The sequence below is a fragment of the Orcinus orca genome, chromosome 19 (genome assembly GCF_937001465.1).
Source record: "Orcinus orca chromosome 19, mOrcOrc1.1, whole genome shotgun sequence".
Lineage (NCBI taxonomy): Eukaryota > Metazoa > Chordata > Mammalia > Artiodactyla > Delphinidae > Orcinus > Orcinus orca.
This window is the reverse complement of record NC_064577.1, coordinates 312,103-336,332: the sequence shown is the minus strand read 5'-3', so window position 1 is coordinate 336,332 and position 24,230 is coordinate 312,103. Positions and strand designations below refer to the sequence as shown.

Sequence of the window (24,230 nt, the reverse complement as noted above, 5' to 3'; positions counted from 1 at the left end):
AAGGAAATGAAACTTTTCCCCTAACATCCCCTCCAAAGAGTTGAAGGACTTTCAGATACCCAACGTGATAACACGTTGACTCACTTCTAAAGACTAAGGCTCTTCCCAGTTTCTGCATCAGCTCAGTCTAGCTCAAGACACTAAGAAAAAACAGTCTGGGGTTACCTGATTTTGCCTGTTTCAAAACATGGCCAGGGCAGAAAGCAAGCTGCCTCCGGTTCCTGCCGCTGCTGAGGTCCTTGGAGCCGGGTTCAGATGAGATCATCTCAGGAACCAACAGCAGCGGCTTTCAGGCAGTGAATGGTGCTGCCTGGGGACATATCTTTGGTAAGCAAGATTGCAACAGAGCAGGCGGTTTACCCAGGGCAGTGCTGACTCACGCCAGGCAAAACTCATTTCCCAAACAACTCAGCCTGAGCCAACCGCAATCAACTGCAACCTAGAAAACAAGAGGCACCCCACTGATTTTTCTTTCAAATGGAAAGCTGATTACTGGGGGCAGGTGAACCTCGTTCCCCGGCTGCTGGTCACCCAGAAAAGTTCCAGTGGTCAGTCACCTTCTGAAATATCACCTGAAAACAGCCTGGGGCTCAGGACAGCACGATTACTGAAGGTAGCAGGTCCACGAGCTCTGGAGATTTCCCCAAGAGGCTGATAAAGAAGTCACTTTGCATTTACAAATTAGAACATCTGGGTGAGAGGATGCCCAGTCATGGGGGGACCTGCCCAGTCATGGCTAGCTGGTCAAATCATTAGGGTGAATTCTGTCAGCTCTGACCAGGCTCACTGTTCTTTTTCCCCACCAGGCTTTCTCTGACCTTTCTGTTTCCTTAGACAACTCATGCTCTCTAATTAACACAGATACATAGGAGGGTTTTCTTTGTTTAATCAGCTGCCACATTCTCTATGCTAAAGCTAAGTTATCCACCATCACACCTACTAGATGTTTAAGGAACATAGGAGTCTGTGAAAATCACATTAACACTTACTTTTGAAAAATCCTTAAATTTATGTCAATTCTCATTTATTGGCCAGCTTATTAAAAAATTGATTCTAGGGCTTCCCTGGTGGCGCAGTGGTTGAGAATCTGCCTGCTAATGCAGGGGACACGGGTTCGAGCCCTGGTCTGGGAAGATCCCACATGCCGCGGAGCAACTAGGCCCGTGGGCCACAACTCCTGAGCCTGTGCGTCTGGAGCCTGTGCTCCGCAACAAGAGAGGCCGCAATAGTGAGAGGCCCGCGCACCGCGATGAAGAGTGGCCCCCGCTTGCCGCAACTGGAGAAAGCCCTCGCACAGAAACGAAGACCCAACACAGCCAAAAAAAAAAAAAAAGAATTAATTTTTTTAAAAAAGTAACAAATGTTCAAGTACAATTGGTGTCTTTAAAAAAAAAAAATCGATTCTAGAATGACTGGCTCATCAACAGCTATTAATTATTATTGAATTTGCCCTGACAGGCTAGAACTGACAATGGTGCTAGACAAAGAAAACAAAAGATTAAGTCCTTGCTTCCTCCGTGTTTTCATTCTACAAGAATGAAACTAAAGTTCATATCAGATCCTTCTGTTCCCTGCTCAAAATTTCCCATGGTTATCAGCTATTCCTTAGCATGGGCATTCAAGGCCACCACACCTAGCCTTGTTCATCCTGTCAGGTAGGTCTCTCAAGGCATCAACTCTGGATGTAGCTGCCAATCCAGCCTGTCATTCAATAAATGTTAGGATTCGTTAAAATGTACATGCAGATTGTCAGAATGCGGGTTTAAAAACTATGCTATTTAATTCTATTCCTTTTCACGGGGCTAGTTTAAAAAAAAAGTTATTTTATCCAATTCAATGCCCCTTAATTACATTATTCCAACAGGATAACCACACTGGCCTTTTAGAAGGTTTTATAAAATGTTCCCTCTTTTACTTCCTCCCCTTCAGTGTTTTCCTTTCCAGAAAATAGCTGTGTTTAAAGAAGTTTTCCTACAGTATGTGTTAATTAGTCTTTTTCAAATGATAAAAGCATCTTTAGAGCAGTTGATAACCATTATCTCACAGACCACACTTTAAAAAATATTTCTGTAGTTGATGATAAGTCACAAACATCCTAATATAGAGCAACTCTCAAGGTACATACAGTAGAGACAAATACGGAAACAAAAATAGAATACTGTTAAAAGCTTCTGACTCATTCTATATTAGTAAACTTTAAATGAGGAAGAGAAAATCCAGATGGTACTGTGCCCAGGAAGTAAATGTAAATGATGCAAAGCGCAACAGAAGCGTCAGAACTTTCTAATTCTGCTAAGATAAGCACCACTCAGCAGGTGAGGAGGGCAGGCTCAGATTATCGTCTCCCTCTGTGGGATTCTGTACAGTTCCGATCAGTTTCCCCTGAATATAACCATACTCCATCTGAGTTCCTTCTTTTAGCCAGGAAAGGCTGAGGATTACACGTGTAGAGCTCTAAAAAGATGCTAAACTTGAACTAATGGCTTCAGGCACTTGAGCTGTTATAAGGTTATATGAAAACTCCAAGAATATGAGACTGTATGAGAAATAAACAAAATAATTGTGGCTTTGTGCTTAAGTTCCTTCAATATATATATTTTTTAATATATTATTTTAAAACTCAGACAAAGTTAATTCACACCCATAGCTATATAGACTTACTTTTTATGTGTGGTCACAAGAGATATTTAACATGTGTATGTGTGCATGTATGCTTTTGTGTATGAGTATGTATGTGTGTATGTATATATACACACACATCTTGCAAACACCATACCCACTGTTTTACTTGCACAGAAATATGCAATGCCGTTTATAGCCCATATTTGGTTTGTTTTCTGATATTTCTTAACATTTTAAACAACAAGCAGGTGTCAAAAGAAATTAAAATAGTCATTTCTTAGGATTCTGTAGCCTTCCAAATCCATAGAAAATTACCAAATCCATAGAAAAAGATATGGGAGGGAAGCACAATGGGAGCAGATCAAGGAGGTATTTTAGCTTTACCAGTATTTGAATACATTTTACAACAAGCATATATTCAAATATTACTTGGTAATTTAAAATTCAGTTAAAGTTTTAAATGTTCTACTGTTTATAAACTACTTTAACCTTTTCCCCATCTCACTCTTTCCTCTCAACAGCCTCCTTTTACCTGCTTCCCCATTCCTAGCAACCTAAATAATACTGCACATTTCCTCTTTTTAACAAAATTAATCTTACTTATGTCCATATCCTTTTTCTTTCCCCCCACGTCCTTTTTATGATTGAGAAGACAGTGAACTGATAAATCCAAATTTCCGAACCAGTGGCTTTCTCACTTTGTTGATAATTAGAGACACTGCTAAATTCTAATCTTGGATGTTCAGGGATCTTATAATTTTTTTTTTTTTTAAACTAGAGTACCTACTCTTCAAAAAAGACAATGAATGTCAACCAAGTAGCTATCACCTAATAAATCACAGAAATTAGGCATGAAAAATGAAGTGAACTTTAGGATACTCGAGAATCAACTCTAGAGGTACTTAAGAATCAACAGTGGTGCTTATTGAAAAGGATCACTTCCCAACCCAGTCTCTCAGACACTCTGAATTAGCAGAAGTGGAAGGAGCCCCCAGAATCGGAAATTTTTTTTTTTTGCCGTACGCGGGCCTCTCACTGCTGTGGCCTCTCCCGTTGCAGAGCACAGGCTCCAGACGCGCAGGCTCAGCGGCCATGGCTCACTGGCCCAGCCGCTCCGCGGCATGTGGGATCTTCCCGGACCAGGGCAGTAACCCATGTCCCCTGCATCGGCAGGCGGACTCTCAACCACTGCGCAACCAGGGAAGCCCCTAGAATCGGAATTTTTAATAAGCATCTCCCTCTCCCAAGTGATTCTGATACAGAGAGGCCTTGGATCATGTTTTGGGAGACAGGTCATAGCTCTGATCTCTAAGCACTGTAAAATGAAAAGTTTTTGTTTGTTTGTTTTTTGGCTGTGTTGGGTCTGTGTTGCTGCGCGCGGAGTTTCTCTAGTTGGGTCAAGTGGGGGCTACTCTTCGTTGCGGTGCGCGGGCTTCTCATTGTGGTGGCTTCTCTTGTTGCAGAGCACGGGCTCTAGGCACGCGGGCTTTAGTAGTTGTAGTGCATGGGCTCAGTACTTGTGGCTTGCGGGCTCTAGAGCGCAGGCTCAGTAGTTGTGGCAGGGGCTTAGTTGCTCCGCGGCATGTGGGATCTTCCCAGACCAGGGATCAAACCCGTGTCCCCTGAATTGGTAGGTGGATTCTTAATCACTGTGCCACCAGGGAAGTCCAAAATGAAAAGTTGGGGTTTTTTTCCCCGAAGACCATCAAACTGAACAGTAGTCTCACAGAGCAGGTGTTAGACATTAGTCCCCTCACCCACAAGAACCATCAAGAATATAACAATTGAACTATATTTATTCTGTTGACTGGACCATTATTTTCTTCAAGCCTCCAGAGGCAATTATCCTAACTACTTATCTTAAGGATTTTCGCTGCCACCCACAGTCCTGTTAGACTGAGACATTTTCACACCTGGGATGCAGTAGAAGGGGCTTAACAGAATTTTTATGACTGTGAAAATTGAAGTTCATTTGACTCAACAGAACAGTCAAATAGAACAAAGGAGAAAACCTCCGCAAAGGCACAGCTTGAAAGTAGAGGCTTCTGACTTCCTGATGAGGCAGTTTTGCCCAGAAATTCAAACCATGGGATGCTATATAGCTCATATGTCAAGAGTGCCTAAATGGCAACTTATCACCACAGCATCATCCACCGCAGGCTTACTGTAACATTTGGAAGCACAACCCTGCTGGATAAGATGGCCTCTCCTGGGAGACAGCGGCTGTTGCCATGGCGGGGATCATTCCATCTTGGGGCCAGAAGAACCCAGCAGTCCCTTTAATCTTTAACGAGCCACTTTAGTGTTCAGATATAGGAACCGCCACTGAATGAGGCTCAACCTGCTTCACAGCACTTTGTGGCAAAACCACCCCCGAGCTGCAGGAGGGCACACCAGCCAAGCCGGTCCCCGGAGCTGCAGTTACCAGAATCTGTTCTATAATATAATTTGGGCACCTTATTATCCACTGTGGCATAATACTTCATAGTGCACAAAGGTATCCAATAGCGGACTTCCCTGGTGGTGCAGATGGTTAAGAATCCGCCTGCCAATGCAGGGGACTTGGGTTTGAGCCCTGGTTCGGGAAGATCCCACATGCCGCGGAGCAACTAAGCCCGTGCGCCACAACTACTGAGCCTGCGCTCTAGAGTCCGCGTGCTGCAACTACTGAAGCCCACGCGCCTAGAGCCCATGCTCCGCAACAAGAGAAGCCACCGCAGTGAGAAGCCCACGTACTGCAACGAAGAGTAGCCCCCGCTCGCTGCAACTAGAGAAATCCCGCGTGCAGCAACGAAGACCCAAAGCAGCCAAAAAATAAAAAATAAAATTAATTAAAAAAACAAAACAAAAACAAACCAAAAAAAAAGAAGAAAGGTAGCCAACATCAAGGGTACTGCCTACCTCAGGCACAATGAAATACTAGATTAGTAAATGTCAGGAACTGAAAAAGTAACAAGCCCACTTTGAAGGAAAAGGAAGACTCCAAAGCTGACAGGACACAGCCTGATGACCTGATGACAAGATTGGGAGAAAGGAAGTCAGCGACGTGACTAAACTGCTATCTTGGGCAGTTCACTTTAGAAACCTGGCAACGGAAATCTTGGAACCATTCGACGGGTGTGATTTTCTATACAAAGCTATTTCTTCATTTTTCCCCCTGTGCTGCTAATACAGAAGAAGGGCAGGGAAAAGGCCCTTGTCATCAAACTCCATCACCTAAACAACTCCAAGAGCTTCATAATGAAGTAACTGGTAAGCTCATGTTCTATTCCCCAGTAGCCACCCTCTCAGAACAAAGATTCTGCAATTCAACTTTGAAGATTACCTTAATTCATAATTCTTATTTACTCTATAGCTCTAGATTTTTCTCTTCCCCAAATATACACACACATTCTCTCTCTCTCTCCCCCCTCCCTGCCCCCTTCTCTTTCTCTGTCTCTCCACCCTCATACTCATGCTCTGCCTCCAACAAGTCAAACTTCCTAAATTTTCACCCTGGTTTCCACTAAAAATGCCACAAGATTAAGTTACCTTCCTTCAGGTCCCCAAGTCTAGGGGGCCTTTGTTGACACGCGTTTCATCTTGATGGGTGATTTCTAGCCATGCAGATAAATTACCTTTTCACCTACAGTTAATCTTCAAACTGGCTTTTGTAGGCTATGGAAATAAAAGGGTAAGGCTGCACAGCTTGAATGTCCCATCAAGGTAATCAAAGTAGTGGAAGAGGCAGAGAAGACAGAGGAGAGATATCAAAATAAAAACTGCGCTGTGCATTTAAGGAGCACTTAAGAAAACACTCCATCTGACTAAGCAGCCAATGAGTAGACAAATACCCAAAGGACTATACATTCTCTAAAGATTACTGTGCTCACAGTTCTTGCTTCCCTCAAGGCTTGCAAGAGATCACATCATAAAGTTAGACTTGCATTATTCATAATAGAGTGGATAGATAGATCCCAACACCCAGAATTCTAAGGATTTACCTGCAAATAAAGGCATAACCTTATTTCAACCCAAACGCATGTAACTAGGAATAAAATACATATTGTTTGGGTCTTTCAATGGTATCTCTCTCATCCCTTTTACAATAGAACAAAAAAGGGTTAGAGAAAGGAACCCAAAGTTTTGTTGCAGGCATTAAACACTTAAAAAAGAATCACAGGGAAAAATGCCCACAATATATTATCCATTAAAAAAAAAAAAAAGCAGTACAGAACAGCAGGTGGAGAATACAGAATAGCAGGTGGAGAACACACACACACACACACACACACACACACACACAGCACACACAGAACATATACATACATATGTATATATACAGAAAGAGAGATACAAAACATATAGTCAAAAAGTCTAGAACCACTTAACAGTGTTACTTTTGGTACGGGTGGAGGTTTACTTTCTGCTTTATATATACACCTTTGTGCTATTTTAGTATTTAAATGAGGAGTATAAGCTAATTAACATTACCAGAAATAAAGTACCTAAGATCACCTGACAAAGAAAATGAAACAGAACAATTTGAACAAGTTCTTAGGGCCATTCTGAGCCAAATTTTCAGCACATTTAAGGCTATATTCACTGAGGCAAACATAAGAATCAACCAGAATTCAGTGCTGGGACAGCATTGTTGGTTCGTTTTTCGTCATTCTGAGCCAGAAGCGGTACTGTGCTATGTCCTGCCAGGTTAGGGGGAGACTGAGTCTCGTGCTCATGTCCTCACTTCCCCCTGGTTAGTCCTGGTTAGTCTTCTCTCTCTCAGGGACACCAGGGCAGGGGATTAAAAAGCAGGTCAACAGACCACTGAACACTGTAGAGAGAAAGAGCCACATGAAGGGCTAACCACGACTCAAAAATCTTGCTCTTTGTCAGTCAAGTCAGTTTTACAAGTAGTCTGATGAACTTAAAAAACAGATATGCTACTTATTAGAAAAGTTAAAAAAGGGGGACAATACCAAATGCTGATGAGGATGCAGAGAAACTGGATCTCATACACTGCTGGTGGGACAGACTGTAAAATGGTACAGGGCTTGGGAAAATAGTTTGGTGGTTTCTTTAAGAAACTAAAGATACACATACTGTAAGACTGAGCAATTGCATTCCTGGGCACTTAACCCAGAGAAATTAAAACTTGTATCTACACAAATACCTGTACATAAATGTTCATAATGGCTTTATCTGTAACAGCCCCAAACTGAAAACAACCAAAATGCCCTACAATAGGTAAATGGTTAAAAAACTGTGATACAGACACTTCCCTGGTGCCACAGTGGTTAAGACTCTGCACTACCGATGCAGGGGGCCTGGGTTCGATCCCTGGTCAGGGAACTAGATCCCACATGCATGCAACAACTAAGAGTTTGCATGCCACAACTAAGGAGCCCGTGAGCTGCAACTAAGGAGCCTGCCTGTCTCAACAAAGACCCAGCACAATCTAATTAATTAATTAAATAATTAATTAAATTTAAAAACCTGTGATACATCCAAGGCATAGAAAACAAACTTATAGTTAACAAAGGGGAAAGGGGATGGGGGAGAGATAAATTAGGAGTTCGGGATTAGCAGATACAAACTACAAAATATAAAATAGATAAACAACAGGTCCTACTGTATAGTACAAGAAACTATACTAAAGACTTCCTTGGTGGCGTAGTGGTTAAGAATCCGCCTGCCAATGCAGGGGACACAGGTTCAAGCCCTGGTCCGGGAAGATCCCACATGCCGTGGAGCAACTAAGCGCGTGTGCCACAACTACTAAGCCTGTGCTCTAGAGCCCTCGAGCCACAACTACTGAGCCCGCGTGCCACAACTACTGAAGCCCACGCACCTAGAGCCCGTGCTCTGCAACAAGAGAAGCCACTGCAATGAGAAGCCTGCGCACCGCAACGAAGAGTAGCCCCTGCTTGCTGCAACTAGAGAAAGCCTGCCCGCAGCAATGAACACCCAATGCAGCCAAAAATTAATTAATTAATTAATTTTGAAAAAAAGAAACTATATTCAATATCTTGCCATGAACAATAATGGAAAAGACTATGAAAAAGTATATATACGAATCACTTTACTGTACACTAGGAACTAATACAACATTGTAAATCAACTATACTTCAATTAAAAAAACAACTGTGATACATCCATCCATACTATTTATTCTATTTAGTAATAAAAAGCATTATTAAATACATTACTAAATACATCTTGGATGGAGGGCATCATGCTAAGTGAAAAATGCCAACCTCAGAAGGCCACATGTTGTTATGATTCTATTTCCATAACATTTCAAAAAGGACAAAATTATACAGATAGAGAACAGATTACTGGTTGACAAGGATTGGTTGGGGGGAAAGGGATGTATGTGACAATAAATGTGCAATTACAATTACTCATTCAACTGTCCAACCACTATGGAGAATTAAGGAAGGTGAATTGTTTGTAAGGCAAAGCACATTTCATATTATTCTGCCATCCCTACTATGCCAGAAAAAAAAAAAAAAAGATTGTTTAAGCATGAGTCCGTTGCTGGCTCAACCACCTAAAATACATTTCAGGCATTACCTGTGCCCCATCTCTACCGGTGTTTTTATCTGAGCTTCCCCAGGGCTGCGAGCAATGAGCCAGGAGGCAGCAGAAGTAACCCATGCAGAGTGAACTCTCACTGCAATTTAAGCTCAGCATTCAGCCCAAAGTGTCCTGCTCGAAATCAAAAGCATCTGAAAACTGCAGCGATCAGACACATAAATTGTGAAAGATGTGGTTACTGGCGTGGGGCACCTCACATGTGACAGGTTTCCTACTACAAACAGTTTTTCCTACAAAAGTCTCAGTAGCAGTCTCCAAATGTGAGGGAAAGGTTAGTGGAAAAAATTTAAATGATGCTTCCTCTGTGATTCTCCCAGCCAGGGCTCACATGTACTGAAAGCAGGTCACATGTCTCAGGCACAAAGTTTTAGTTTGTATAGTCATCCGGGCTTCTTACTGAAAGTGGTCTACCACCATTTATTCCAGTATCACTTACAACACGAGGACCCTCGGGCCACCAACATCTACAGTATCCTACACAAGGGTCAATTTACTGGTAAGGCCTATTGAAAAACAGAAAGACACTCCAAAAAAAAAATTTTTTTTTTAACAGAAAACCCACCAATAAATTCTCCTCTAACCCAATGCTTCAGCTGTTTAGCCAAATGTGATTTTGAGGGTGACTGGTTGATATATCAAATACAATTACAATTTTAAAACATGGAATAAACTATAAAACAATCCTTCAGGACTTCCCTGGTGGCGCAGTGGTTAAGAATCCGCCTGCCAAGGCAGGGGACACAGGTTCCATCCCTGGTCTGGGAAGATCCCATATGCTGCGAAGCAGCTAAGCCCGTGTGCTGCAACTACTGAGCCCATGCACCTACAGCCCATACTCCGCAACAAGAGAAGCCACCACAATGAGAAGCCCGCGCACCGTAAGGAAGAGTAGACCCCGCTAGCCACAACTAGAGAAAGCCCACACGCAGCAACAAAGACCTAATGCAGCCAAAAATTTAAAAGACAAAAAAAAAAAAAATCCTTCAGTGCTAATGGAATTAAAACTAGTAAAGGAATAACAAAGACTGCTAATAACATTCTAAAATCACCTTCCACACAAGGAGGCCCATGTATAAAAGGATAATTTTAAGCCCACGTTCTATGAAATAGAACCTATTTCTAAAGACTTACTCTGATAACTAATCATAATTAGATGAGCTGATGGAGTGAGAGGCAGCTGGGGTCTGGTGGTTGGGAGCGGGTCTTTCCAGCCAGACTACTTGGGTTCAAACACTGTGTGGCCTTAGGCACATTTTCAACTTCTCTGTGCCGCATTTCCTGATCTGCGGAACACAGATACTGGTGCCTACATTTCGCAGAATTGTTGGGAGGGGTTAAATGAGTTCATATAACAAAATCCTTGGCACACAAAAAGCACACAATAACTACCGATAATTTTTATACAGGTAAAATAGGGTATAAAGAGAAGTACCATAAGGTTATAATGACCAAAGTCCTCTGTAGCCTGGCACACATGCTATTCTACTGAACAGTACCTAAGAAAGCAAGGCCCAGTCTCATCACACAGCCTCCCCACCCCTCCCTACCCCAGTTAGACAGATGGAGTTTGGGGGCTTCCCTGGTGGCGCAGGACCAGGGCGCGAACCCGCGTCCCCTGCATTGGCAGGGGGATTCTGCATTGCAGAATCCGCCTGCCAATGCAGGGGACGCGGGTTCGGGCCCTGGTCTGGGAGGATCCCGCATGCCCGCGGAGCAACTGGGCCTGTGCACCACAACTACTGAGCCTGTGCTCTGGAGCCGCGAGCCACAACTACTGAAGCCCGTGCTCCGCGGCGAGAGAGGCCACCGCAATAGGAAGCCCGCGCACCGCAACGAAGAGTAGCCCCTGCTCGCCTCAACTAGAGAGGGCCCACATGCAGCAACAAACACCCAACGCAGCCATAAATAAATAATTAATTTAAAAAAAAAAAAGAAAGAAAGAAAGATGGAGTTTGTTCTAGAGATGCTTAAAGAAAAAAGGCTTGACTTTACCTAGACACCTCTCTCCCATTTCTAGGTTTCCCAACTATTCAGCAACAACCATAAGACATTTTGGAATCAGAAACATAAATTGTGTCCAAAAGTGTTAAACAATGCTTGTCCAAAGGCCCCAATACAGCTAATAGTTTAGACAGCTGTGCTAGGAGCCATAGAAGCTGCATTTTCTAACTAGTATTGCTTCTGAACAATTGAAACTTTCTCCAGAGCAAAGTCCAGACACAGGAAGCAGTGTTCCCCGCAAACATCCAAACAGTTTCATTATTGTTTAACCACCAAAATAAAAATAACAGCTCCAATAATCTATCAAGTTTGACATTTCATCCAACCAAGCAATTAAACCAGGACACAATGCATGCATGGAGAGATTTTTTTTCCCCTGCTCCAAATCAACACTCATTTTGACATTATAGCCACACAAACTAGTAATGCTTGTTCCTAGATTACTTACAAAAGGCTTCTAAAAACCAAACACGCTGAAGTGTCTCAAAGAAACGGCACACCGTCAAATTTTATTTTGTCTCCCACCTTTAAGCATCTTTATTAACTGTAAGTAAAGTTACAGACCAAGTAGTTGGAAACTCCCTTCTAATATTTAGTCAAAGGAGGTAAATACCCTCCTGATACAGGCACAAAATGCAAGGTCTATCAATATATTCTTAAATATATTAAAGGTAAGTATCCTCACCTCATCCTCAAGTATTAAAATCGTGGTTCTGATCTAGCAAATCACCAACTGACAGAACTTCTCTCTCCAAGTAGGGAGTTCTCAGTTGGTTGCCTCAATTACAGGTAGCCTAAGGAAGAAAATCAAGGACCTTTGATATCAAGTTCCTAAGACGTCCTCAGAACCACCTATAATAGAACAATGCTATTCAAAGTGTGCAGTCGCACACCCTCCATGGACATCCATGTCAAGGTAAAAAAAAATTCATAGTAGGTATGAACTGTGCATCCAAGTGCATGACTTCCTGGTAATTCATTTTTCTTGTACTTTACAAAAATATTAGTTGGCAATAGACTGAAAAAGCACTTTACAAAGCTGGTCCTTCACCAGTTTCAGAAACACTAACTTTTTGTACAGTTGAATGCCAATTGTGTCACTTATTGTTCTGAAGGAATCAAAGCACCCTTGCCCTATCCTATAGCTTCTGATTTGAGGGCAATCAGAGAAACCAATAAGGAGGTACACCACGGTGTAACCTCATGGAAAGAGTACCCAATTAGACTCAAAAGACCTCACTGCTGGTCTGCAAGATCCAACTATCTTGGAGACGCTGGGTGAATTGGAGACTTTTTACTTCCCTGTGCCTTGAATTCCTCCTCTGCAGAATAAAAGCAGCCCCCTAACATCAGCATTTCTCAATATTATCATTTTTTTTTAATGTGTGGTTCCTTCTGACAGTATTACTTTCTCCAAGTGTGGTCTGCAGATAAGCTACATCAGAATCCCCAGCTTCATTCCCAAACACCCAGATTCTATAGGTCTGGGCTAGCAACCAGGAAACTGCAGTTTTTTACAAGCACCCGGGAGACTCTGATACACATGAAAATTTGAGATCTACTGCAATAATAATCTTAGTAATGCCTCTAGGGATTAAAAAAAAGGTCACAATTTGTGTGTAAACCCCAATAAAGAAATTATTTTAGGTAAAAAGTCACATTTTTAAATGTTTTAAAGTATTTTTAAAATACTTAGTATTTTTAAATCAGTATTTTTAAATCAGTATATTAAATCAGTATATTAAAACTTAAAGAAAACATTTCAATATGCTTTTATAATATTAGTAATATGTAACAACAAATTTCAATTTCTCCCCATTTAAAAAAATGATGTTTGGTTGGGAAGACCAAATGTGTATTAAAATACATGTAAACATTTACATGCTATGGCATCAAGAACTGCTTTTTTTTTTTTTTTTAATTACTTTATTTATTTTTGGCTGCATTGGGTTTTCGTTGCTGCGCGTGGGCTTTCCCTAGTTGTGGCCAGCGGGGGCTACTCTTCGTTGCAGTGCACGGGCTTCTCATTGCGGTGGCTTCTCTTGTTGCGGAGCACCGGCTCTAGGCACGTGGGCTTCAGTAGTTGTGGCACACAGGCTCAGTAGTTGGGGCTCGTGGGCTCTAGATCGCAGGCTCAGTAGTTGCGGTGCACGGGCTTTGTTGCTTTGCAGCATGTGGGATCTTCCTGGACCAGGGCTTGAACCCATGTCCCCTGCATTGACAGGCGGATTCTTAACCACTGCGCCACCAGGGAAGTCCAAGAACTGCTTTCTTGACATGATATTCAGAACTCTTGAATTTTGTACCAGTCCCTCCCAAAGAAAACTAGTGGCTTATTTTTATGTTTGTACTGTTTCTGAAAAGAGTTGAGGAGAAAGATTTCAAGCGGCTATTTGTGAGCGTTTCCACAAATAACAGTGCAGGTGTGGATAGCCAGTATCTCAAACACCAAATTAGATGTAACTGTCAACATATTTTCACTTTTAATATTAGTTTTGGTAGTACAGAAGACATGGTGATATGCTACATTAAAAAGGTTAATCAAATAAATAAAATTTAGGAATCTGACGAAGATCATCTGGAGGTGAAACTGCAAAACTATCATATGTATGTCCCCCATTAATTGGTTGGTTCACTGTCACTATTCCTCAAGCAGCCGGTCTGCAACTATGTCAACAGTCCAAACAGTTGGGAAACACTGAACTAGATCAATGGGCGTGGGGGTGATGACTCAGAATCACCTGGAGTGCTGCGTCCAACCATATGGTGAGGGTGGTAGGGAAGGTGGAGTGCCCTCTGTCAAGCTCTCTGGGAACATTTGACCCCTTTCCCCACCAGCTCTGCAGCAAACACTGGCTAAGGTAAACTTCAGCTCTGACACAGAATGACTATGCAGGTACTTCCATCAGCATATGACAAATGACCAAGAATGGCACCTGAATCTAGTCATGCCCAAAAGGTAAAAAGAGAGGTAGACAGAAGTGAGAGAACCGGAAGGCCTAAGAATTTTCCACTGCGGACTGGGCAAGTCCTAGGCCCTGCAGCTATTCCTTCCTACCCCACACCCTGGCACAAAACTTTAACACCAAACTGCTCCTCTTCACCTCCATAAAATCCAAATTGCCCAAACCATGGCTACTGGTCTGCAAAATCAATTCCAAGACAATTCCGCCCTCTTCCTGAGAACCATCCTTTACTAAGGATTCCTCAAACCGGCTGAACTTTGGCTGACCCACTCCCTCTAAAGTCCTGGAAAACACTCCACCCTCTTTCCCCAAATCAGAATGCTCCTTTTGTCTAGGATTTTGGAATAAAGGCTCATGCTCTAGTGGATCTTCTTCCACGCCATGAAGATAATAATTGAGCATGATCAAGAGGAGGTATAATTCATTGGCTATGGACCCACTGACTCAAGACTTAGGAAAAGGTTGTAAAGTCAACAGAAGAAGATGAGGCATGGTTATTTCTCAAGCAGATATCTTAATCATTATGAAAGTTGAAAGGGGGTAGGGGGAATTCACAGAAATTGCTGGAGGGAAAACAAGCTTTCCTATAGCATAAAAGATATTGATTCCATCACATTCCATGCATGTGATCAGAAATAAGAGTGGAAAGATTTTTCCAAGTAAATGAAAAGGGTAAAACAAGAAGGGGCGGGGTGGGAGAGGAGGCTGCTCTATTTACTTAAGAAAAGCTTTTTTTCCAAGTCTTTTAACATAACCCAGCAGTTTCAAATAAACAATGGTGCTGATTACTAACGAATTACATTACCACTCAGAGGCCAGCAGAGGCTCCAGTTGGCCTAACTTCCTGTAAATTTCAGGATGACTAGGCAGCATTTCTTCAAAGTGGATCAAGGCAGTTAAAATGTTTCAGCAAATCAGACTCTGGCTCCAAGCAGTCTGATTGGATCGGCTGTCCCTAGGAGACCTGACCACTCCACAACCCAGAGATAATGAAACATTAAAATTGCATATAATAATTATAATATAATTGCATATAATAATTATATGCAATTCTAGAAAAGGCGTGTGAATGTTAAACTAGGAGATGCAGGCTAAACCTATAGCATTGGAGGGGGCAGCTTTCAAAAGTCAAGTGACACTAACTCAACAAAAATTGTGTAAAGTTCAAATTCAGCACATGGGTGGTAGCTGCTGAAAAAGGCTGCTGAGAGAGCCAGAAGGTTTTGCTTATCTTTTTACAGGAGAGGACAATGGAGAAATTACCAGACCAAGGTCACTTTCCCTTAAAAAAAAAAAAAAAAAAAGGTTAGCAGGCTTAACGGAGATAAAAAAAAAAAAACCTTCATAGGTCATAACTCCATGAAATCAGCAGCCTGGTGAGAATCTCTCCAAGAATCCTGTAAGAAATTAAGTGTGGATTAGAGTAATTAAGTGTAAAGTCTCCTTGAGAGTGACTTCTGTTCCTGAAGACTAGAACCATTTCTGTGAAACGCATCATAGAAAAATTGTGAAGAGGATTTGCCAGGCATCACAGCCTTTCCACTTTCACATCAAGGTCTGCAAGCACTATGATCTAAAGAAGAACACAGCAGTGATTTGGGGAGGGAATTAAATAATACAGCTTATTTCAGAAAACCACTCCATTCTCTAGCCTTTGCAAAAGTTCTCATGCTCTCATGGTAATATACTTAGGAGTTTCCAAAAATTACACACATTTCCTCAAAAGAGATATAGGAAAAAATATAATCACAGGGTAAAGGCCAAACACTGTCTCTTCTGAATGCTTCAACAGCCAATTATACATTGATTCTATAGAGAGAAAGAGACTATTACAGGAAAGTTAAGTAAGACATGTTAAAAAATGTACCCTCGGGCCTAAGTCTGTTCAACTGACAGTAAAATCACCCCCTCAAAAAAGCAGTTTTATGCAAAATCTAGTATTTTAATTTCCCAGCTTCCAAGAGAAATATATAAGGAGCAGAAATTAAACTAATTATGTCAGCAGCACAGTGAACAAAACTTTAATTGTATTTCACACTAGACATTTGCAGAACAATACAAAGGCCCTTAAGGGTAGAAACTTCTTTAGAATATAAATGATTCCCAATCAATATGACAAAAATTAGTCCATTTGGGCAATAAACAGATTCACTGTTTACATGGAAAAATTCAGCCAACATCCTAATTCAATATAAAAAATTAACGCAGAGTATAAGAAACAAATCTCTAAAATGGCTTTAAATCACTCCATGATTTACATATGTTGAATCATTAATAGGTCCTTTAAGCCAGTATTGTACTAATCAGCTTTTTTAGCATCCTGCCCACAAAAGAGCCTATTCATTTAGCTGGGAGACAGGTGTTAGCAACCAGCAACCTCTTTTAGCCTCGAGTTCCAGGGGCCTGGTCTGCGAATTACTACGGTCATGATTGGCAAGTCGAAAGGAAGGGCAGTTTAAAAGAGGGAAAGGGAGGAGAGAGGGAAAGAGAAACAAAAGAGCCCGAGAGGGGGGAAAGGAAGATGAGGAAAGAAAGGGCCGTCAGGTGCTACTTAGTGGGGCCACCCTCCAAGCCTGGTAGCCTGAGCTGAGCTCCCAGGCTACCGCGCAGATACTTGAGGCAGAATTTGGATAATGTCATTATTCCCGCAGACAGTAATTCTGGATATATGCCTACACTCCACTCATTCTAAAAAAATATTTCTTCCAGTGTCTATGACTCATTCCTCTTTCCCATATTCTCTAGTTCTTAACTTCAGTCCTCACTCTTTCATGCATTTTCTAAAAGAGCTGACCGAGTAGATATTCCTGGAAAGAGATAGAGAGAAGGCCAGATTTAGAAAGACATCTTAAGCCTACAGAATAAAAATCCTATGAGAAAGTGGGAGAAGAGAACGTTCACTGAGTTCCGTACAATGTACAAAGAAGAGATTTTCTCTCTTTTCGTCCACAGAACAATGCTACCAGGTATGATTTTCATCTTGCAGATGAAGAAAATGAAGCCCACAGAGGTTAAGTAACATGTCTAAAGTAGCACAGCCAGGTGGTGGAGGAGCTGGGACTCAAAACCAGGTTTGTCTATTTCCTAAATTGTTACACTTTTCCCAAGTTTAATTCGTTAACTAACATATTTAATGCCCTGATTCTGCTTTAACTCAGAGGGTTCTGTATTTCAGCAATTTTTTTCCATCCATGAACTCAGCAAAAGGCCTGTGACTAAATTTTATTGCCTATTAAGCATCCATTATTTCCAATAAGCGTTTCAGCTATGTAGAAATGAAACATCTGGCAGGTTGGCTTTACTTTAAAATCCTACATACAGAGAATTCCCAGGCAGCTCTCCTATCCAACACTGATCCGAACTAGACTTGACTACCCATTCAGACCTCCAGTGGTTTCCACATTATCATTCATTTGTCCACTCAGGAAATAAAGGAAGCTACTTTCGCCAACCCTCTCTCATGACTCCAGGCAGATAATACAGCAGAGGGGGCCTCTCTGTAAAGTAATTTACATAAAAGTTATAAAAGCTCTTTGCTATCTGTCATGACTAGGAAATGGGCTATTCTAGCAAATCAAACATCCTGAATAACATAATGATGCTTTTAAAGGGACTACCAATTTATAAATAATTTCAAAGCAATGCAACAGTGGCTCCTAAACCTGGCTGCAGATCAAAATCACTTGGGGAGCTTTTTGGAAGTAGATGCCCAGAGTGGTTTTTAAAATGTAGATTCTCGGCATTTCCCTGGTGGCCAAGTGGTTAAGAATCCGCCTGCCAATGCAGGGAACATGGGTTCGATCCCTGGTCCGGGAAGACCCCACATGCCGTGCAGCAACTAAGCCCGTGAGCCGCAACTACTGAGCCTGTGCTCTAGGGCCCGCAAGCCACAACTACTGCGCCCGCATGCCTAGAGCCCGTGCTCGGCAACAAGAGAAGCCACCGAAATGAGAAGACCGTGCACCGCAACGAAGAGTAGCCCCCGCTTACCGCAACTAGAGAAAGCCCGCACGCAGCAACGAAGACCCAATGCAGCCAAAAATAAATTAATTAACTAAAATAAAATAAAATGTGGATTCTCAGTCATCACTTACCCACTCAAAAAAAAAAAAAAATCTCCAGGAGGTGGAACTGGGAAATCTGTATTTTTAAAGAACCTCAGTGACTCAGTTGGAAACTGCTAGGTACCTAATCTTTTAAGGAGTGGCTGGCTTTGGAGAACTCCTTGCAATAAAACTCACTAAAAAGACTAAAGCTGCACTGAATACAATGTGACCTTCTTTTTATGATTCAGGAGACTTCAGGATCTCCCAATGCCTCTGGTTCATCATTCACTACTAGTCACTAATCACTGTACTGGCAAAACCAGAAAGGAAGGAAAGGTTAAGAAGACTTCATATTGGTAAAAAGCTGGAAAAACCAGCTTTTGTTTTCCTATCAGATTTTTAAAGAGCTGGTTTCCCCCAGAAGAAACTCAGATTTTATGCTTGCCTCGAAAAAGGAAAATGTTTAAAAACAGGCAGATTCTCTTAACTGCTCCAATTCAGAACGTTAACAGGCCCAAATGTGTCAAAAATGTGGAATATTCAACCTGAACTACATAAAGCAGAGAAACTTCATGACAGTCTTAACGAAGATAAATGAGGATAATGGGTTTAAGCTAAGAATGGCATCATAGGATTAGATAAAACCACTGTCCTGACCATGGCAACTGATAAATCCTGGAAAGTGGGAGAGCTGAGGTCTTTCAACACATAAGGCCGATGATTCCTTCCTATCTAGGATGGCTTTCATGTGAGATATAACAGGATATCCTATTAAGAGCCCAACTAGTTTTAGGATTTTAAAACTCCAAATAATATAGTCACAAAACAAGAAAGTGACCACACCACCTCCCTATTGAAGCAATGGGAAGTTGTGTGTTTGGATATGAAAAGACTGCCCTTCAAATAGCCAGAATCTTTCTTACATAAACATCAGTCACTACTACCAATAAACAGTAACCAAACAAAAATAATAACCAGTAACATTACCAAACAATAATGATGAGGCAGCTCGCCCCGTGAGACCTCAGCAACAGCAATTTAAACTATGCATTCTCATTAAACTCTAAATTATAACTCAGCTCTGTATTGCAGGGGTTATGAGATTCAAGGTGCAGACGTTAAATCTTTCCTCCCAAAACATAAACACTATAGCCAGTACAAGTTTAATATAAAAGTCTCTAATCTACCTTTAAAACAACAGCAGTAATAAAGAATAAAAAACTATTTTAAGAATAAAAAATTAAGGTGGAATTAGTCCCGTTAACACTCCTTAGGTTTATGTAGGTGTTTTCAGAAAGTTCTAGGCACAACACTCTTACAGATGGGTGTGACTGTATTAAACATCACAATGGACATGTAATTAGGGAAGAAACTGTGCCCTTTTCTGTTATTGTTGCCATTTGTTTTGTCTTTTAAAATGCTGGTTACTGAATATGCTTTTCCCACTGCTATTTTAAGAGGCCTTAAAGAGGCATTCTTATTAGAGGGTGCTAAGCAGAGTTATTATCAACTGGCTTGGCCATGAGAAAGTTTTGAAAACAAATTAATTTCTAACCTCTTTGAGAACAGCTCTCTTTTAATGCAGGTCATTTTAGCAATTGGTTAAATTAAGTCAATTTAGAAGATTTACAATCCCCGATCCCAATGTAAACAGTTGGGATAACAGCTGTCTTCCTGATCAATATGAAAGTTTTTAGTGGGCTGATCTTCCAAACTAAATAGACATTAAAATGTGTGTGTGTCCTAGATTACATGGAAATTTGCTTCATGCACAATCAAGTTATCTGTTAGCCCTGCCACATCACGCTGCAACTGTCATATACAATTTTCAAACTTAAGAAAATAACACTTCTAAATAAACTCTAATTTATGACTTGTACTCTGAAGTCCAGAATTATTAGGAAATATGCCATGATGTTTCAGAAATGCTTGCCATCATCTATTTCCTTGAACGTGAAAAAGAATGCAATCAGGAAAAAACGATAAAGACGATGTCAAACCTGAAATCCCGTGAACTAGCTCCCAACACTAGAATTCTGTACACAAACTCAGCCCAGCACCATGTCCCCTGCCTACTCCCATTCCTAGAAAAAGGTTCCAATAAGTGGCAGCCTTGGCCACACTTCAGTAACTTGAACTGTTACCAGGAAAACCACAACTGCTCCCCAAACAGTTGCACCAACAGGGGTGACAGGAAGCCTCTGTCCTCCAAACCACCTGTAACAGGGATGGGCAAGGAACTTACTTTCTGAGAAGGCCACATGCACCTGGGGATGTTTGTTCATTACGTTAACAGTGGCCTTTAGCCAGGGTGCAAAGTGGCAGTTGTGGGTAAAGCCCTATTTCCAAGCTAACAATAATTCTTCCCTGGGGTAGACAGGGAGGAGCATGGTACACTCTTCCTTGATTACACAAGCAGCTTTTTCTCCTAGAACAAATGACAGACCAACAAAAAAGGAGAAAATATGCTGCTGTTTCTATCTTCTGCCAGCCTGAAATCAAGCTCTGAGCAGACGTCTGCGACGCTCTGGTTCCCCAGGTCTAGCATACTTCCCCAAGCCTAGTCAAATGTTTCATGGGCAGCCAGCTGCACAGAGGCCCCATGTCCCTCTCCGTCTTAGCCACTGGCGACCTCACACACATCACCTCAAATGAACAGAGGACAACTCCCAAAAGAGAGAACAGTGGACCCTGGGCGGGGCGGAGGTGGGGGGGAAAGGAAAACCACATCCCCAAACTTCTCCATCAAGCCTCCAAACTCCAGCCTCCACCTTCCTCCAGCACGCCCGCAGGGCTCCTGCACTAGGAAGCTGGGTCAAGCTAGTTCCTTAAAATGCAGACGCAGGCCGCCGCGTACCTGACTCGGTTTCCTATGCTGTAAAGCGGTATCTTTCCCCCCACGAGCCAACTGAACGTGCCGATCTGTAGGGCGATTGGAAATATTTGAGAACACACGTCTCCCGTTACTGCCCCCACAGGTGAAATGCTTCCTTTGAGGGGACTTTTAATGGGACAGGTGCGAGCTACCTTGAATGCGCAGACTTCCAGCGAGGCAGGGCGTCCCCCATCCCCTGTAGGCAGGGAGAGTCTCAGGCCGCGCCCCGCACAGAGGAGGCGCCCCCGGACAACAGCCTGGCGAGACCCGAGGCCGAGCAGCGCCCCCGACTCCGGCCTCCCCCGGGACCCCACCCCAGGCCCGGCGCTCGCGGAGCCAAGCGCCGCCGCCGCCGCCGCCTCCTCCTCACCTGCCGCGGCCGCCTGCCCCGCCCGCACCTGAGAGGGGAGGGGTGGGGAGGGGCCGGATCCGGGCCGCGGACGCCTCAGGCAGGGGGGCTGCGGGCTGAGCCGCGCCGGCGTCTCCGGGGCTGAGGGGCACCCGGGGGCGGTCGCGACATCCTCACAGCCGGCCCCAGGAAGTAGGCCCCCCCCACCCATCCCCGGCCTCCCGGCCCGGTCGCTCCCGCCCCTCGCGCGGCCCCGCTCCCGGCGCGGCCCCGCCCCCCCTCGGGAGCGCGCCTCCGCTCCTGCCGCTCCCGAGCCACCATAGAGACGGGGGAGCCGCGCGGCGGGCTAGAGCGCGGCAGCCGCGCGCGCCCCCTGGCGGAGCCCAGCCGCGGGAGGCGGAGACCTCCGAGTCTGAGACCGGGCCAGGCGTCGGTACCCTGGTGTGAGGGCGTCCGCGGCTCCTCGTTGCCTTGGTTACCGAACTCTGCACGAGGTGCTGAAGGGTCCAGATCCGTGGTGCAGATTGGTGACACTGAGCGAGTCCCATAACATCTCAGAACTAGTTTCAAAATAAAAGTTTAAAAGTTGCCTCACTTTCATATCCCATTGTTCCTCACAACAGTGGCTCTCAGCAGGTGATGGTCCCCAAAATTACCATGAAAGAAGCCCAGGCCCACCAGAGTTCACTAGCTTATTCAAAGTCCCATAGTTAGAAAGTATTAGAAGCCAGATCTGGAGGACATCAAAACCCACGTTTGTCCCATTCACTCAATGGCACCTCCCTCTCCGGCATTTCCCAGTCTAAGCCCCCAGAGTTAGCTAGTTTCACCTTAAGAAAGTGAGGAAACTGCTAAGAGGAAGGCCCTGGTAGAATGAAGATGATTGTGTGGAGGAGCCCACCCAGCCATTCATCAGCTAGCTGTGTACCTTTCAGCTAGCTGTGTATCTTATTTCTGAAAGGTCTTTGTGACCTGTGATTAAGGCACATCATTCCCCACCCAGTCTCTCCTTCTCTTGATGTTAATTATTATCATAGAAAGTTAATAGGTCCAGAGCAAGGGATGGGGGGAGGCCCAGAGATGTCTTTTTGTAAGCTTAGTTCTTAAGCTGAGTGCTCAGTTCTGAAAGGGAGTGCACTTAAGCCACTGATTGGCCTAATAATTGGTGTCAGAATTCATGATATCCTTGTGGATTTTTTCTGGGCCCTCTGGTATATATTACAGCTAAATCATTGGAACGCTGCTAAATAATGTGCATGTCGCTAAAGCGAGGAGGGCTCAGAGCTGCATTTACCCACACTCCTCCTTTCTCCACCTTTAGTATTATCACCATCACTGTTTTTCACCTTTATCGTGCCCTTCCACAGAGGCACTCAATAATGTACCCATTGTGCAAGTAATCTGAAATCCTTTTCCACAAGCAATAGTATTTAGTACTAATAAAACACTAGTTTGTCTACCAAGTGACGTATTTATAGGAGCTGTTTACGTTGATGTATTTTTATTATTTCTACTCATTTGCTAAGTACTTTCCAATACATATTTATGAAGCACATGCCTTTCCCCAAACAGCAGTGAAAAAATAAATCATATTATTTCTTTTATTAGTAGCAGCGTGGCTTGTAAGTCCTAGAGCCCTGATTTTTGTTACTTTTGGCAAGAGCATGAAAAATTAATGGTGACTGAGTACCTACTATGTGTCAGACTCTGTGAAAGGCACTTTACATAAATTCTGTTTAATTCCCCTGAGGCATATATTTTACCAATAAGGAAAAGGTAATTCCCCTGCAACATACATTTTACCAACAAGACAAAGACATTACCTTGTCCAAGTAATTCAGCCAGAAAGGACCCATCAGGGCTTTGAACCTAGATTTTCCCGATTCCAAAATCCCAAATCATCATTCTACTTCACCAGCTCTTAAATTCTCCGGACCTAATAAATTTTGCAAAATATAAAGTATTCCTTTCGGAGAGAGGTTGTATAGGTTAACCCAGAATGGAACAGGAAGTGATAAACGGACACAGGGTGCTAACCCCAATTTTTCTATCGGAGGTTATTCTCTGAGGGAATTATTCCCTAAGAAATCAGTGGTAGGGTGTTTCAATACATGGCTGGGGAAGTATTTGGTGTTTTACATAAGCTATATGACCCTAAAGCAATTCTATGCAATAGGTATTATTTTCCCCATTTCCCAGTGGCTGAAACTAAGGCTTAAAGAAGCTAATTCATCCAATGACATACAGTAAGTGTCAGAGCTAAGACCAAGTTAGATGAGATGAAAATCTTGCTCCTTGACTTTGTACACTTTTCAGCATACGCCCATTGTCTTCTGGAAAAACCCAGGCTTATATTGAGACTATTACAGCCAGAAACTAAAGAGGCAGCAAAGAGCTAGGATTGAAAGCCTACTCATGGATTCAAGCTTGTGCAGCAGCTGAAGTGCACTTGTACAGCTCTGGGATGCATGGACCTTCCACTGGCTGGGAGAGAGAATTCTACACATGTCAAATGGAATGGCCAGTACCTGGCCTCCCTCTCCAGGATAGATAGGAAACACACTGAGGTCCTTACCTTCATAAAAGGTAACTACAGGGAACCTACAGCATCTTACTTAATGATAAAATACTGGAAACAGGGCTTCCCTGGTGGCACAGTGGTTGAGAGTCCGCCTGCCGATACAGGGGGCACGGGTTCGTGTCCCGGTCCGGGAAGATCCCACATGCCGCAGAGCAGCTGGGCCCGTGAACCATGGCCGCTGAGCCTGCGCGTCTGGAGCCTGTGCTCCGCA

General features: G+C 43.0%; 1 protein-coding gene across 7 annotated transcripts in view; it reads right to left on the bottom strand.

Moving 5' to 3' along the window:
• Window positions 1-21,690, bottom strand: part of RFFL (ring finger and FYVE like domain containing E3 ubiquitin protein ligase) — a 67,649-nt gene extending 45,959 nt beyond the window's left edge. The window contains exon 1 of one of the 7 annotated variants that reach the window (XM_033431509.2): window positions 21,460-21,690. In XM_033431509.2, coding sequence (XP_033287400.1) covers window positions 21,460-21,649 — 190 coding nt within the window. In that variant the 5' untranslated portion in view covers window positions 21,650-21,690. Of the gene's footprint in view, window positions 1-165; window positions 365-21,241; window positions 21,434-21,459 lie in introns of those variants that run through there. The other 6 variants (XM_033431508.2, XM_033431506.2, XM_012533764.3 and 3 more) reach the window with 6 other exon arrangements.
• Window positions 21,691-24,230: the final 2,540 nt, after the last annotated feature.